Below are 16,432 nucleotides of genomic sequence, written 5' to 3'. Positions count from 1 at the left end.
CCTATTCCTAGTCTTATAGCCCGTTTAGACTAGTCATTTTAAATCGACTCGATTTCTAAATCCAACTTTCAAATCCTAGTTGTTTAGACTAGTCTAAAATGATATAAGATGCCAGTCAGCTGATTTTTGTTTACGTATACATACGCGAATTTGCAAAAACAATTGCTTGAAAATTAAAAATGGAATGGATTAATGCAAAAAATAATGCTATTAAATATGTTGTTTACAATTTATATTAAATTAAAGCTAGAGTTGGGTAATCTAGTTCCTAGTTCCTTGTACTAGTTCCAAAACGTATGAGTAACATCATGGAATATAACGGGTGCTGTTAAGTATACGCAGTTTGTTCAAAGAAAAAATGTGGGCCATTGGAACTGCGAAGTGAACTAGATAGTTCCATATAGTTCCTTTGGCACAACTCTAATTAAAGCTACATCCATTTTATTTTTATTTAATATTTTTTCCATGGTTTAATTAAAAAGGTTAGCTAAAGATATCTGTCAGTTAAATTTTTTTCTTTCGAGTTTTCCTAAAATTTCAAAATTATATACACAATCTGTGTATGGGTGTGTGCTGTTTGAAAAATATGTCAAACAATTTTAAAAGCAATAGAATTCAATGATTTTTAAAATTGTTTTTAGAACATTTGTATGGAAGAAATTCTTCAGCTTTGCATTGGAACAATCATTTCGTCATATCCGCAATTCGATTATGTAGAGAAACGTTGACACTTCATTCATTTTTCGCGTTTTTTATAAAATGCTCAAAAACTGTATTGTAAACAAACCCACTTGTTGCTTTTATGTTTAGTAATTTTGATGTTTTAGGAATTCAGGAAAAACCAGGGTTCTATAATTTGTTTTCATCTAGATCTAACTCTTTACTTATACCATGATTTTTTCTATTTTTCCGCTTCTTTTTGGTTTTGTGTGATTGTGTTTACAGTTATTTGAAAAATGTAAATAATAGAGTTATGACTTGTTTACAACCTCACATCCCTGTGTCATATTTTGATGAGCTTTTGCATAAGAGTAGATAAAATCTTAATTACAAGGTGATTCGATAGAAAAAAATCTCACGCACAAAAAGCTCTTAAAGTTTTTATAGACGAGCTTTTTTGGGAAAAAATTTGGAGTCACTTTAAGCACATAAATAACTCAAAACAATCGTTAAAGCCACAGGACATATCCAGAATGACATAAGCTTTTGTTTCTCACCAATTTTATCGTAATATTATTACATATATATCATTTTATATCATATATAGCTTTATTCCATGTATAACATAAATTGAAAGTGCTTTGTGCGGGACCTTTTTCAATATTTAAATGGAATAAAAATTATGTTGGTCATTAATAGGCAAAATGTAATTTATGGGTGCAACAGGAAAAAAATTTTGGACCAAATTTTTAATAGGCAAAAGTTCATTCACTCTCGCTACAGGAAATCATTTTTGATAAAAAAAGGTCAAAAAGTCATAACCCTAGTAAATAAACGACACATGAACATAGTTGCCAATTTTGGTACAGACTGCAATAGTTGCATTTTTTAGGAGCAAAAAGCAGTGTTGTATATCAAAATATTTCGATTTAACATTTGATTTAAAACAAATCCAAGTTTTGAGTTGATTTAATTTTGTATGGTAAATCAGGGTGGATTTCGGTGGATTAAGCACTTAAATCGAGATAATGCCCTTAATCATCGTATAAGGGTATAGTCTAAACGGGCTATTATGCCAGACTATGAAAATTTTCATTAACATGAACATGAGTTTATAGGTAAGAGGTGTGGAGGGGGTGAAACTCTGTAATCTGAAATTATTCTTTGTGTTTAAATTCTTAACTCTCAAACCAATGCAAAGATATGAAAATATCAAAATTTTCATAAGATTTCATAAATTTTCAATGAAAATTTAAAAGAGAATAACTGCTATGCCTAAATACGACCGTATTCCCAGGGCGTGTGTGGTGAAAAAAGTAGAACACATGTATTCTTATGAGAACTACCGAAATACGTCGAGCGTATACTTTTTGTAAGTTGAACATTTTCAACTTTGACAGAACGTACGATATGTTAGTGAATGTATGTATATATGAAAATCGTTTACGACTTTTGTAACTTTTACGACTTTTACCACACAGTACGGGAACAGGTCATAGGTATTGCTGTTACAAAGTCCTGTGCCAGACTATGAAAATTTTCATGAAAATGTTTTGAGCTTATGGGTAAGAAGGGAGAAAGGGAGCCCCTTCACCTCCGCTCTCTCCTAAAAGCTAAAACATTTTCATGTGTTATTTTCAGTGTCTGGCACAAGAGAAAGAATTAATGTGCATTTATTTTATTAGCTCTGTTCCTTTACGTTCACGAATCTTCAAGTTTTCCCACTCTACTCGAAAAGCGTTCCTTTACTTCAGACACTGTACAATTCATATGTTTGTGTTTAGACACACAAATTTCTCGGGAAAGTAAATTGAGTTTTTGGGAGAGAGCGGAGAGGAAAGAGCTCCTCAATACTCTTTCCTACCCCCTATTGCCTAAAAACTGAATTTACTTTCCCGTGTGTGTAAACACGGACTATGAGAGCAGTTTACAACTTTTACTACTTTTGCCGGTTTTACAATTTAAAGTCCCGGTCCACACTAGAGTGGTTTCATTTAAAAAAATTGCATGAAATTATGCGTCTCTAGATCGACCTCCATGGTAGAGTAAAATCATGAAATTGCTGTAGTGGGGAATTCGATTTAAGAACACCTAATTTCATGCAATTTTTTAATGAAATTCACGCAAGTGTGGACCGGGACAAAGGAACGGACTAGTTACTTTCAATGCATGTCATTAATTACACGGCATAGTTCAAGTCGCACCCTACAGGAATGACGGAATTTTTGCACACAACAGTGATTCATCTCATCGTTTTGTTGTTTGCTGTTGGAAAATAAACAATTTATAGAATTTATTCAAATTTGCAAAAGGAACTGCGAAAAAATGGAGTTTCCTCCTTGCCCGGCTTCATTGAAGCAGATACAACACTTTTTAAAAATAGCCCAGGAACATGATGCTCGGGATATTGTGGTGGCTTATTGGTCAAGGCTTTAGTAAGTATGGAAAATATATTCACTCCATATATCCATATATAATCATAACATTCCAATACTTTCAGCGCCTTACAGGTGGCTCTTAAGTTAACAACCAATCAGCCCGAGGAATCCAGACTCTTATTAGGTAAGAGAAAGGGATGAACCTACAATTCATACTTTTACATTCAATGTAAAGAAAGCCAATTAAGACCAAGTAATTTAAGAACTACGCATTTTTTCTCATAGCAATAACGTTTTTCGTTTGAAATGTCTTAGGTACATTCAAGAGCTATTTGATTGATTGATCAGATTCTATTGAGTTACCACTATTGGATATGGTTTTTGTTATCTTATTTTTATGGCTAGGGAGCCAAGAAGATATAACAGCATTAAAAGAAATATTTTTTATTATATGAAAGAAATAAATAATGCCAAAGTAAATAGAATATAACTAAATTTAAAACTGAAATAAAATTAATTTGAAATTTTGCCTGTTAGGGCGAAGATCATTTTTTTAATGATTTTATTAATTTTCTCGTTTAGAGTTAAGCTTAATGATCTGAAATTATTTGCAAGTGAAAAAGGAAAGCCATGGACTCACTTGCAAATAATTTCAGATCATTAAGCTTAACTCTAAACGAGAAAATTAATAAAATCATTAAAAAAAATGATCTTCGCCCTAACAGGCAAAATTTCAAAAAATAAAAAATAGGCTGAGCCCGGCTGGGATTTGAACCCACGTCCTTGAAAACATATCAAAAAAATGTTGTCACGGCGTGTTAGCGTTCAAAGCCAAAACTCATAACTTCAAAGGCATCGCAAAAAGCGGTTGTCGTGAAGAAAATACATTTCAACGGCCAAATATCCGTTAATGTACAAAAACACATTTGCATTTGAAAAACGATAAGTTCTAGGACAGAGAAGCCATTACATAGTCGATACGTCCGAAGATTTGCTTTACCACCAATGAAACCAGGTAACGTAATTTGGTGACTATGTGGGTTCGAGTCCATGGCTTTCCTTTTTCACTTGCAAATAATTTCAGATCATTAAGCTTAACTCTAAACGAGAAAATTAATAAAATTAATTTTATTTGATCTACAGCTATTATGGACTGGTTGGAAAATGTAAAAAAGGAACATTCCGAAAATGAAGCAATTACCAATGAAGTTGCAGCTCAAGCACATATGGAAAATTATGCTTTGAAATTGTTTCTTTATGCCGACAAACAAGATCGTGAAGGTAACTTTGGAAAGTAAGTACAGATGAGATGGCTAAAAAAATCTACTCCCATAATACACTTTGCATAAATTATTTGTAGAAATGTTGTAAAAGCCTTCTATTCTGCCGGTGTTTTATATGATGTACTACAAACCTATGGAGAACTTACCGAAGAAGCTATACATAATCGTAAATATGCCAAGTGGAAGGCTGCATACATACACAATTGTTTGAAAAACGGTGAAGTACCAATTTCCGGTCCCATGAAGGAAGAAGATGAGGAAAACGATGAAAGTACCACAGAAAACAATGAAAATAATGCTGGTTCAAATCAAATAACACCTGAAGATGGTCCTACGAATGAATTTAATGAAGCCGCTGGCGGTGGTGATAATTCAAATGAAGGTAACGAATATCCATCCGTAACCACACCACCAACTGCTGAAGAAATCTTAAATAATCCCAGTAAATTACCATCTCCACCGGTGGAGGAGGAAAAGCCTGGCGGTTTTGAACCATTTGTACCACCCACAACTCCACATCCGGTGTATACCCCTGTTACACCAATTGCTAATATACAAATTACACCAGATCAAATCATTAAAGCCCAAAAGTATTGTAAATATGCTGGAAGTGCTTTGAATTATGACGATGTAAAAACAGCAATCGTAAATTTGCATAAAGCCTTAAAACTTCTCACCACTGGACAGGATGATTAAGAAAAACAAAACTATATACCGATATTTGTTTTTATTTTAACTGATACACATGCTATTCTGTTATAATTTAAGCGATCTTGCAATGCTTATTAGATGCAATCTTAACGAAATAAAATTAATAGTATAGAAAATATCTAATGGGTATTATTTTTGGCAATTTGTTGCTGTTGTAACAGTGTATGATATGGTTGTATGTTAGTTTTCCTGTTCAATGCGGCGTTAGGTCTGCTTCAATAGGTTCTAACCACATAAAAAGTGCAGTGTGTTGTGCGGACGTGTACCGCATGCTGGACAGATGTTTTGTACGTTGTCATCAATTCTTGTTCTACAGGAATTTAGACAGCTGCACGCGATGGGAGAGCTTAAGATCACAATTTCACCTATCTGTGTTTTGCGGTAGAATATCAAATGTTTTTGAACGGAGGTACGTTGATACGGCCGTACAATATCTCGTGGATATAAGAAATTTTTATAACAAAAAATTTCAAAGAAAACTTTTAAAACCTTCGGCTGATATATGCAGGGGGGTTACTCTCTATTGCGATGCGTAAGGAAATTAAAAACGTATGTCAAAATCGTGTGTTAACGCAAATATCTTGCGCTAACAAAATACCAAACGCATCGCAATACAGAGTAACCCCCCAGATGTGTAGATATTTTAGCCCTCTCAGTCATTTCCACAACCTCACTCTCCCTGACTATTACAAACATGGACTAGAGTCGTAAGAAGCTCAACTCCCCTGAGACACAAAAACAAACTGTTGTTTTGGACGAAATTATAGCTTAAACTGATAGAGCAGGGTGCTTCGTTCCGGAAGGATCCGAGCAATCGGCCAGGGATCGTCACCTCAGCAACAGCTGTATCAACAAACACAGCAATGGTCTATTTTTATTAAACAGCCCGTGGGACTGATGCTTCAATTGATACCATGTCTCGTGATTTAAATGAAAGACAGACCGTCATTTATTTTTATTTTACGATAAAATACATGTTTTTATTTCCGAAATTCAAATAAAATAATTATAAAATTAAAGATATTAGAAACATATCAAAACGAAAGAATATTAATTATATGGTATTTTCATTGTTACTTTCATTCATTCAGTTCGACAACATAAAATCTTAAGGGTTGGTCACAGAGAGACAAACTAACTTTGAGTTCTGGACTATGAAATCTAAAATATCTCTTCAAAAAAAATATAATTTCCCAGAAAATGGAAATCATTGCAAATTTTTTGGATTTTTATAGTGGTTAGGAGTTGTGTAATGACAAAATGTTTGAATTAGTTTTGTTTTTAAGCACGTACATACTACATATGTATACATACATACTCGTTTAAAAGCTATAAAATTAGTCATTTTTCTTTATCGTTTTTTAATTAAAGAAAAACCGAAATATGTTTCTTTTAGCGGCTAAGAATAGTTAAGAAATAGTGACATGAACGATATAACACTGTTTTAACACAGTTATGGTTATTGACTGGTTGTCGTTCTGATTAAAGTTTTTAATTTATAGATTCTTAATATCTAAACAAAACAAGGGATTAAATTGGAGATTCTTAAAATATATGTGTGTGTAGTTTCAAATGAGTAGTAAATTAAATGAAGAGATACCAATGAACTCACTATATTTCTGTATTGCAAGTTTCTCCTTACAAATAATAAAGTTTCTTTTCCAGAGCATTTTGTGGTGGTTGATACAAACTCGATGCAACCAATGATGCCAATTTTTTGGCATATTGACATACAGCCGGCACACGGGTAGTGCCGGACCAATTGTAGTACAAATGGGTCATTTTGTAGGTTAACAATTGCATTTGATCGGGGGTAAGACGAATATTACTGTATACGACATTGTAACTGGTCGGTGCAACCGTGCCTTGGCGTACAGATTGTGAAACCAAATAGAAATCGTAACGTTCCGGCAGGGTGACAACATCGTCGACCACAGTACCAGGTGGAGGATTACGACCACGTTCAAACACACGGGTATTAATGGATTTTGTGACAACGACATATGCAAACATGGGTGGTTTTTCCATTTTTGCCCGTTTGTATTCTTGTTCGAGTTTCTCCACAATATCCTTGACTTCATGTTCGTAGACCTGTTTGAGAGAACCCTCACCAACACCATCTCTGTAGAAGAGAATACGATTCGGCAACTTGTCATGTTCTTTGCGATATTGACGCAATGCCTTGGTCATCATGGGCCACAGACTGTTAGCCAAGACATCATGAGAACTACACTCGGCTACCGTGCTGTAGAAGGTAGCATTCACTTTCAGGTCCATAGTTGCAACAAGAGCTCCATATGCCTTTGATTTATCACGGGCACTCTTGGCCACATCATAACCTATGGTCATGAGGCCCGATAACGGCACATCAATCATCCATGGTGTATATCCAAGTTTGCAATTTATTTGTATGGCTACTTTTGTGCAAATACTCATAAGACCACGTTGATTACTGGCAGATTTTTGTGTTATCACTTGGGTGGGTACAGCGCGCTCAAGACAGCCTTTCTTCTTTATGGAGGCATATCTGCAAATTAAAGAAATTTTTATTATAGGGGGGATAGAGTTTCATGTGTTTCATACCATAGTTTACTTACCTTTCGGCATTATTGTTTGGTACCAAACACATAATTAACTGAGGATCTTGTCGGCAACAGTCTTCCATGGCTTGTATAAAACTGTGATTACGATCATCATAGATCATAACTCTGTAAATAAAAATAAAAACCATTAGAATAAAAATTAAAATAAAGAGTTCCAGAGTTTTTCAAACTTACTCCCTGGGTCTATCGATTCTCATGTTCATTCCGCTGGCAGCTCTGATAAGCGATTCTACGAAATTACGAAGGTCTCGGGAGTTACGATTTGTAGCAATTACTGCCCAACGTTCTAAACCACGTGAGGACGTTGTGAACATTCCCATGCTACGACAATGGCGGGTCCAATCAGCTTGTTCACCACCTGTTTCCCTGAAAGAAGAAATTTAAATATGAAGCTGGATGGTAGATATAGATATTAAACCATAGTTTGATCCTATCTGGAATTGTCACCTTTAAACAAGTACAAGACGTTTCAATCGCGATCGCTACAATCGTCGATGCGATATTCATATTGTAGTATTATATTTTTACTCGATGACCATTAAATCCCTCATCGTTGGTTTTATTTCCCGAATATTCCAGTTTTTTGTTGTCGTACTCTATGCGACACGACCCTGATACACCGTAAGAAGAAGGCCCTATTTTACGCTACACTCTTTGATATGACAGAAGTCTCTCCTTGTCCCTATAATGGAAAGTAGTCGGAATCGTAAGCCAATGTTGCCAGGGCTTCCGAGAATCTACACAAAAACATTACACAACCCTACTATAAGCGGCGCTCCTTCTCCCTTTTTCGTAAAGGGCCTCGAATTGGACATGCAGAGATAGTATAGTACAAGCTCCCATCTCTTTCCGAAAAAAAAAACATTTTTTATTAAGAAGATTTGGAGAGTTTTGTAATAAAAGAGCAGAAGTGAATATGAAATCCTGGGTCAAATAGCCTACTCCAAATCAGTTCTCCAGAACAAACACTCGTTATACAACAAATGCGTTTACGATCAGAAATGACCAAGAACTGCAAAATTAGTAAAATATTCTGTAACACAGATCAAAACGGTATACTCGTCTTAATTCTCAAAACTAACACCACATTGTGAATATGAACTTCGTGAAAACGCCAAGCTGTGGATGGATATGAAAATGTCAAGTACCAAGGCTACCAAGATTTTATCTCCAAACTAAAAAGAAATAAAACACTTACTTTCTGTGATCTTTGAAGACAATCCTTTGTTGATCTAATATGCGACCTTTGACCTCTACCAAACGATTATCCAATCTCATATTCCAATCGGTTAAAATGCGCATACTGTCTTCGGTTTGTTGCAGGCGATCGTTAAAAGTACGTAAACGTTCAATACGTCGATCTGGATTCATGCGGGTATGATCGGCCATGGCACGCATAAGTCTGCAAAATAAACAAGTTTTCGATAACAAAAGATATCCAAAGAAAATTCTATCACTATCATCAAACGTACTGGAAATTGTTACGCATGCTGTCATTGAGACCTGTTGCACGGCAAAGTTCGGGAATCAGAATTACTACTTCTTTTTCGCCACCGCGCAGTGAACGTTCCTTGGCTTTTGATAGCAACAAAGGTTGTTGGGGATCACGAATGCGGATATTGTATTTCTAGAAAAGAAATCAAATGTTAGGACAATATTCAAAAATGTTCACTCAACCTTATCTTCTTGCCTGATAATAGTAATCCATAAAGGTAACTTTTTCACCTTTCATGCTGAATGTTTCTTTCGGCGTTTTGTGGAAATCGATATCATTGATCCTATAGGTTTTATTGTTGTAATCTGTCAACACAGTCAATCCAATAATGTGACGTTTGAAATCTTCACGGAAATCACGGGCATTTTCTTGGCAACGTCTGAAGATATCGTATACAGTTTCGGTACGCATGACTTTGTGGGCAATTTCAGCACACAATAGAATATCTCTTTCATGTTGTCTAATCGATGTTTGATAACCAGGCCATAGTTGCATGCGATGTTCGCGTAAATCAATCTAAAAAATTGGGAATTTTGTTAATTTTCAACCACCTTATTCCTGTTTAATTTCTTACCTTTGCAACGGGGTCATAGAAATTACGACCAACAAGTTGAAGTTTCAAACCCTCCATAGAACGACGCAAAATCAAATTTAAAATTTGCAATGATTGCCACTCTGTCATGGAGATAACACCCACATATTTAATGGTAATCATATAATTCTCGCCTTGTTTCGACTTGGTATGCAGTATGGTCTTTTCCTCCTTCAATTTAGTGGTGGTAAAAAGCTTGGAACCATCATATAAATAACCACCCAAAAGCTCACGATGCTCTGAGAGTATACCACTCTTAAGACGACGCAATTCGATTTCAGGCCGAAAATGAAACATGATATTGATGTATTTTCCATTGGGGTGTTGTTAGTAAACGGAAATAATTTGTTTGCAAATTAATTTCTTTACCGAGAGAACCGGTTTTACTTATAACATCAGATGGTTTGGTATATACCAAGGATACTTCATAACGATTGACGCGATCACGACGATTGCCACCATCACCACCACCGCTGGCGGCGCCACGAGAAGTTGATGGCCTTTCTTTTTTAATCTCAACTCCATCTGGATCTTCCTTTTTGATTGGAATATTTGGTACATTTGATGACGAAGGACTACGATCAGGTGACTCCGGTTCTCTTTTAACACTGACACTTGATGATGCTCTTGAATAGCGACCAGGCGAATCAGGATCGGTTTTGATCACTTTTGGTTTCTGGATAAAAACAAAGTAATTGGTAATATTTATATAACACAGGCAAAGGAATAATGGCATAAGGTTTATATTGGTAAAATGATGTCAGCAATATAGACAAAGGAATGACCACCATATATAAGAACCAGCTGCATATGCCAGTTTTATACCTGCTGGGCGAAATAAGACCAGCTGTGCCGGAGAAGATAATACAAATTTTAGAAAGTCAAGAGGCTTTTCGATCGTTTTATAAAATTATTGGGGACGTCAAGAAACCCACTAAATATACAAGAAGTTGCTTTGCTCATCTTAATTGCCTTGGTGTAAATCTAGGAAAAGAAATATCGGTAAATTTGGGCCGTCTATACTGGATGGTGTGCAATTGAATCTCTCTACGGAAGAGAAATGTCTTGGGTGGTCCGTGACCATAGGATAAGATGGAAGAGGGGTCTAATTGCGCGTTATTCCTGTAAGACCTTCGTAGGTTAAAGCTGGGTCCTCAAACCGTATATAATACACAGGCTGTATAGGACAGTGGTCCGTCCCATCTTAACCTATGACTGAGGCAGTCTAGTGGCGGGCCCCAAGCAGAACTTCGAACCTGTCCAAGTTAGCTACTGTGCAACGAACTGCTCAGTTCTCATTACTGGAGCAGTAAAAACTAGTTGGGTACCAAGCATCCCGATGTGCCTTAGGGCTTGTTTACGGTTTGGACATACAAGCGTATTAATCCTCGATAAAAGTGATGCAGACCGCGGGGCAGATCACTTTCTGATAGCATATCCATCTTCACCGATTTGTCGAAGATGGAAGAAGGCACGGGATTTCGTGTGTATTGTGAAGAACTGAATACTGGAAGTTCGTACAATGAACTGGCAAGACGAGGCTTCCAGTCCTTTGACCTTCGGGTGTAGCACTGTGTCAAGTCTGATCCTTGCTTTTTCCCTCAATAAACTCAGTAAGTTATACGTAGAGAAAACCCTAAGGATTTGGTAAGACGTACCTAGTTGTAAGACATCGAAGTCAATATGGCCAGCAATCTCAGGGCGTAGAACTGCGTCCCTTCTCTCACTACGTAAATCAGAATCGCTATAGGGGTCATTACTGGTCACTGTTGCATCAGATCTATGACAAGCAAGTGGGAGGACAACAACATTGGGTGTGCAGGCTATGTGAGGATGTGGAGGAGACTGAAACAATCGAGCATCTTCTCTACCGGTGGCCTAGACATAGGCTGTTGAGTCTACATGAGATGGTATCTCTCTCTTATTTTTCCTCCATTGAACTTGCAGGCTTAAGTGGGTATAGGACGTGTCATCATAGAATAGAAACGTTCAACTAACTATTTCTTCTCCATCTCTCTGTTATATTTACACTCCTTATGCCTCTTTTCTGTCTAACTCCCTTTCTTTCACCTTCTACCGTACGTTCTTATCCAATTTCAGGATGAACACAGTGTACCGCTGGTTTCCGAGTGAAGTGGCTATCAACAATTAACGGTAACTGCGCATCCTATAACCTAATATAAACTAGACCAAGGTGAGGAGGAAACAGAGACATTCGAGCATTTACTATGTCGCTGTCCAATGCACAAGAACAAGAGACTATGCATCATGGGTGAACACACAATCTAATCTCTTACTACCTTCTGCGAAGCCGAGCCGATAAGTCTGCTTCTCCTTGCCAAAGGTCTGAAGTGGTTGCAACAAGAATAATCTACCACATCACGCTATATGGCCCACACGTTCTCTCTTAACACATATTCTATTTTATACTTCTTCTGTTTCTTCTGGCGAGTCGACAATTCAACTACATATGTATATTGAATATGAATCGCAAACTCTCTGCACATACGAATTAAGGGAGATATAAAGATATCATCCGCTTGATAATGCCTTTAACTAATCGAGTGTCCTGTTTTCTGATTTGCATTACAATACAACAGTAGCTGAAGGGACAACTCTGCATTCCATTTTTTTTGTATCTTTTAATCTTTACCTCTCAAGTCAAGATACATACTCTTTATGCTATATGTCTCCCCATCACTTGAACCCAATCTCTAGTACGCTTGGTGGGTGAGCTTTGCTTTCATCATTTAAATGAACTATGACAGTTAATATAATAATTGCTCAATTACTATACAGGTTGTTCTTATCCCCACACATGACACTCCATTAACTAATGTGTACTTATTGCTATTGTATAAAAGATAAATTAATTTATTATTATTAAAAATACAATATTTAGGCATGCCTTAGAAACGATCATAATGGAGGTTATCTAAACGTCAATTCCTCAATATGAAATCGGTAGATGCCGTCATATAGGGAGCTATACCGAAACATTGACCTATGTCAAAAATTTCTGATTCATAGAGAACTCAAAATGCCAAATGTCGGACATCGCTAAATATACTCTAATTGTCTGTTTCATTAAGACGATTCAAATACAAAATCGTTCGAACAACTATCAAACTGAATCAAACGAAATCTTATTACAATAACAGAATATTGGTAGTAATTCAAACGAATTTGTATTCGAACCGCTTACAGAAAACGGCCATACATTATCGTATACATATAAGAGATTTCACGTAGGTATATTTTTATGTACAAGCTAAGATTGACGAGAATAGATGAGAAATTCTTAGCAATGCGAACAACTACATTTTAAGGGTTTCAGTTTCCCGCCGCAACTGATAGTTTGTATACATTACGAAAATTTCTACTGAGTCAGCTAAAGTTTTAATAAGTTTATGGTTACGAATGGATTGCAAAACCCAGAATACAAAGAAAACGAAATAATGTTTATTGCCGAATGTTGTTAAAAAATATATGAGAGACAAGAAATATAGCTTAAACTCCATTCTACATAAACTAAGTTATCGAAGAATTAAAAATATTTGTTTTTCTTATTTTTGCATCTAGATGAAGAACCGATTTCTCGGAAAATGTGTGGTAAATGCCATCACAGTAAATAGAGTTCTCACTTTATGTATTCCGATACTTTTGGTTTTATATGATTCTTTCGGTAATTCAATCTTCCATGAAAAGTCTACAAAGTGAACAGATGACATTTTTAAATTTTCTAAATGAAAATTGTGTCAGTGTAATGGCATTTTTTGTCGCGCAACATTCATTATCAACCGATAGTGACCCTATTTTTTATGGTACTATGCTTCCAAATAATCGACAAACATTTACGTTCGATTTGAAATAAATTAACATACCAACAACTAAACTATTCAATGAATAATGTATATTTGGTTTGAAAATAAATGTACGATTTAAGAATATGCAGATAAGAGCGGTCTGTATCATTTGATACATGGTTATAGCTATCAGGGGCATGATATGATAACGATTTATAGAATGCAGAAAAAAAATCCATTCAAGAAAGCGACGAAAAAAGAAATTGAAATTCAATTCAAACCTAAGGCAGCCACAATCAGATAACTACAGTGGTCGGTTTTGGTAATTCGATAAACTTTTCGATCCTTGAAGATTATCATAAGTAACAGGGAACAAATATATCGAAGTGTACAAGAGGAAAATATTGAGAATATCAGAGTTGACGAAGACACTGCACATGCATGAAAATCCCGTTTATTGAATTGAGTGAATTTATATAATTCAGCCCATTTCAAATGTCAATTTCATGGCGTATCTCTATGTCAAATAAAATTGACATTTTAAATCTAAACGTACTATTACATAGTAATAGTATATTCTTTCTAATTCTATTTTGAGTCGTATAGCCTGTTTATATTAGAGATTTTTGTTGGTTTAACCTTAGCTGATTTCAGTATCGTCATTTGCTTTGTGTTGTTAAAACGTCGTCAAAATATTTCAGTTGCACACTCATACATTGTTCCTCGAAAATGCAACTAAATGTATCAGACATAAAAATGATATGTAAACATATAATTTTGCGTTTAGTTTTCCATAACCACCAGACTCAGCAGGGAATTAAAGGAGAATATCATGCAGTGGTTTATTCCCACATATTGCTTTCGTGTGTTTATACATGGCCCCCTACAGACTTTTATGCGATCACTTAACAAAAGGGAAGTGTCAAATGTATACATAATTTGTTGTTGTTTCTACATTGTTAAAGCTAATATCATGGTTTAATAATAAAGGTTAGCTAAAGCTTCCTGTCAATTTAAATTTTTTTCTTTCGACTGTTCCTAAAACGTCAAAACAATATACACAATCTTTGTATGTGTGTGCGCTGTTTGAATAATATGCCGAACAATTTTAAAAACAATTGAATTCAATGATTTTAAATTTGTTTTTAGAACATTTGTATGAAAGAAATTCGTCAGCTTGCATTGAAACAAACATTTTATCATATCCACAACTTGATTATGTGGAGAAACCTTGGCCCTTCATTCATTTTTCGCGTTTTTCATAAAATGCTCAAAATTGGTATTTTGTAAACAAACCCACTTGTTGCCTTTTTGTTTATTAATTTTGAAGTTTTATGAATTCAGGAAAAACAAGGGTTCTATAGATTTTTTTCATTTAAACCTACCTCTTTACTTATACCATGGCTAATATAGTTTCATTATAAGAAATTCAAAAAGTACATATACACCAAAAACTAACCTAAAATTTTAAAGATGCATTGTTTATCTTTTAAGGTTACTACACTTGTATGCGATTGGAATAAAGATATTATGCCTGTCCCAGAACCTGGAAGAATCTACACATTTTTACTACGATAACAATTTTTCCTTTATGTTATCGAAAAAGGTAGTAAAAAGTTGTAGATTCTTGGAGTTCTGGGACAGACCAACTATGATACCTGCAAATCAGCGCAATTTAGCTATTAGCAATACATAAACCTACCCCAGCAACAAACAAAAACATAATTAAAACATTCATCAGTGAGTACCCCACATTATTGTCTGCATTAAAAACACAAGCCTACCCCCCAAGAATGAAGTGAACGTCACCAACAACGAAGGTCTGGTAGATTGGCACCATCACACTTTGTCAATCAACATCTATTTACAAACCTATTTATATACAAACAAACAACATTTATAACGGGATATGTAGTTTTATATATTATAGTTTTAGAGAAAACTTACCGGTTCTTCCGAAGTTGAACGCTCACGGGGACGACGGGAACCTCCCGGTTCTGATGAATGGTACTCCCGCGATGGACGTCGTCGTCCACGACTCTGATCGTCAGACATACTTTACGTATTTTGCGCTTAAACTTTGTGGTTATGATTCCCGAGAGAATTTTTGTAACCAACCACACAGCGGACACTGCCAATAAGAAGAGCAAGACAAAAATGTGTATGTACACTTATTATGTTGGTTATCGCAAAACGATGATGGTGAAGGAAAAAACATGCCGGCGTTAGAAAGAAGCCATCATATTTTTTCGGTCAACAACAACACTCAAAAGTGAAAGTAAATACAATAATTTATTCCATTTACTGTTTTGTTTACAAACATTATTTTATTATCACTACTTTTTACCTTCTTTGTATAAATAGAATTTTTCGGTACGACGAGACTAGAAATGTACCGCAGTCTACCTGATTTTAGCAAAAAGACGCGCTGAATAATTTTACGAATGAAGGAATAGGAGGACTGTGACATTTTTACGAATGAAGGAATAGGAGGAACAGTGAAATTCATGTATCGAGTACTCGGTACTCGAGTGAATTGATAACACATTTGTATGAGCGTTTTCAGACGATAGGGTTTGACTGCTCAAAAACGCGTTGTCCGTTTTGGTTCTCATTCGCAAACTGTGCCAGTGTTGAAACAAAATGTGGATGTAAGTGAACGAAAACGTACATAAAGTACTTTTTTGCTAAATTCGTTCGTGAAATATTTTTTATTTATTTTGTATTATACAAACATTACTTCAAGAATATGTTATGATTTTTTAATTAATTTCTTTTATAGTTTTCGTAATTGAGATTATTTTAAATGTTTTGAAATAAAAAAATGTTCGAACAGAATTGTTTGTATAAAAGGGGACGAAAAAATCCGTCAAGGAAAATTGCCTAATGTAAATCTGATCATGG

General features: G+C 35.4%; 2 protein-coding genes across 3 annotated transcripts; one reads left to right on the top strand and one right to left on the bottom strand.

Moving 5' to 3' along the window:
* The first annotated feature begins 2,753 nt into the window (after positions 1-2,753).
* Vta1 (vesicle trafficking 1) lies at positions 2,754-5,148 on the top strand. 2 transcript variants are annotated; one of them, XM_073969498.1, is made up of 4 exons: positions 2,754-3,095; positions 3,161-3,222; positions 4,182-4,332; positions 4,399-5,148. In XM_073969498.1, the coding sequence occupies exons 1-4, from the start codon at positions 2,986-2,988 to the stop codon at positions 5,015-5,017; spliced, it is 942 nt and encodes a 313-aa protein (XP_073825599.1). In that variant the 5' UTR covers positions 2,754-2,985; the 3' UTR covers positions 5,018-5,148. The 2 variants fall into 2 exon arrangements, with proteins under 2 accessions (XP_073825599.1, XP_073825600.1); XM_073969499.1 differs by having other exon boundaries at positions 2,846-3,095; positions 3,161-3,513; positions 4,054-4,332.
* An 832-nt stretch (positions 5,149-5,980) lies between these two features.
* piwi (P-element induced wimpy testis) lies at positions 5,981-15,981 on the bottom strand. Its single transcript, XM_073969489.1, is given in 10 exon segments — positions 5,981-7,559; positions 7,630-7,740; positions 7,810-8,001; positions 8,834-9,037; positions 9,108-9,262; positions 9,326-9,646; positions 9,705-10,013; positions 10,015-10,398; positions 15,476-15,659; positions 15,876-15,981. Coding segments are annotated over 9 exon segments (2,673 nt in total). The 5' UTR covers positions 15,584-15,659; positions 15,876-15,981; the 3' UTR covers positions 5,981-6,670.
* Positions 15,982-16,432: the final 451 nt, after the last annotated feature.

The sequence above is a fragment of the Musca autumnalis genome, unplaced genomic scaffold, assembly GCF_047663935.1.
Source record: "Musca autumnalis isolate F117 unplaced genomic scaffold, ASM4766393v1 scaffold_2, whole genome shotgun sequence".
Classification (NCBI taxonomy): domain Eukaryota; kingdom Metazoa; phylum Arthropoda; class Insecta; order Diptera; family Muscidae; genus Musca; species Musca autumnalis.
The sequence above is the reverse complement of the archived record's forward strand: the minus strand, read 5'-3'. Positions and strand labels throughout refer to the sequence as shown.

Coding starts and splice junctions, on each gene's coding strand:
- Vta1 (XM_073969498.1), top strand. CDS start 2,986: ATGGAGTTTCCTCCTTGCCCGGCTTCATTGAAGCAGATACAACACTTT. Junction 3,096..3,160: donor GCTTATTGGTCAAGGCTTTA/GTAAGTATGGAA, acceptor CAATACTTTCAG/CGCCTTACAGGTGGCTCTTA. Junction 4,333..4,398: donor CGTGAAGGTAACTTTGGAAA/GTAAGTACAGAT, acceptor AATTATTTGTAG/AAATGTTGTAAAAGCCTTCT.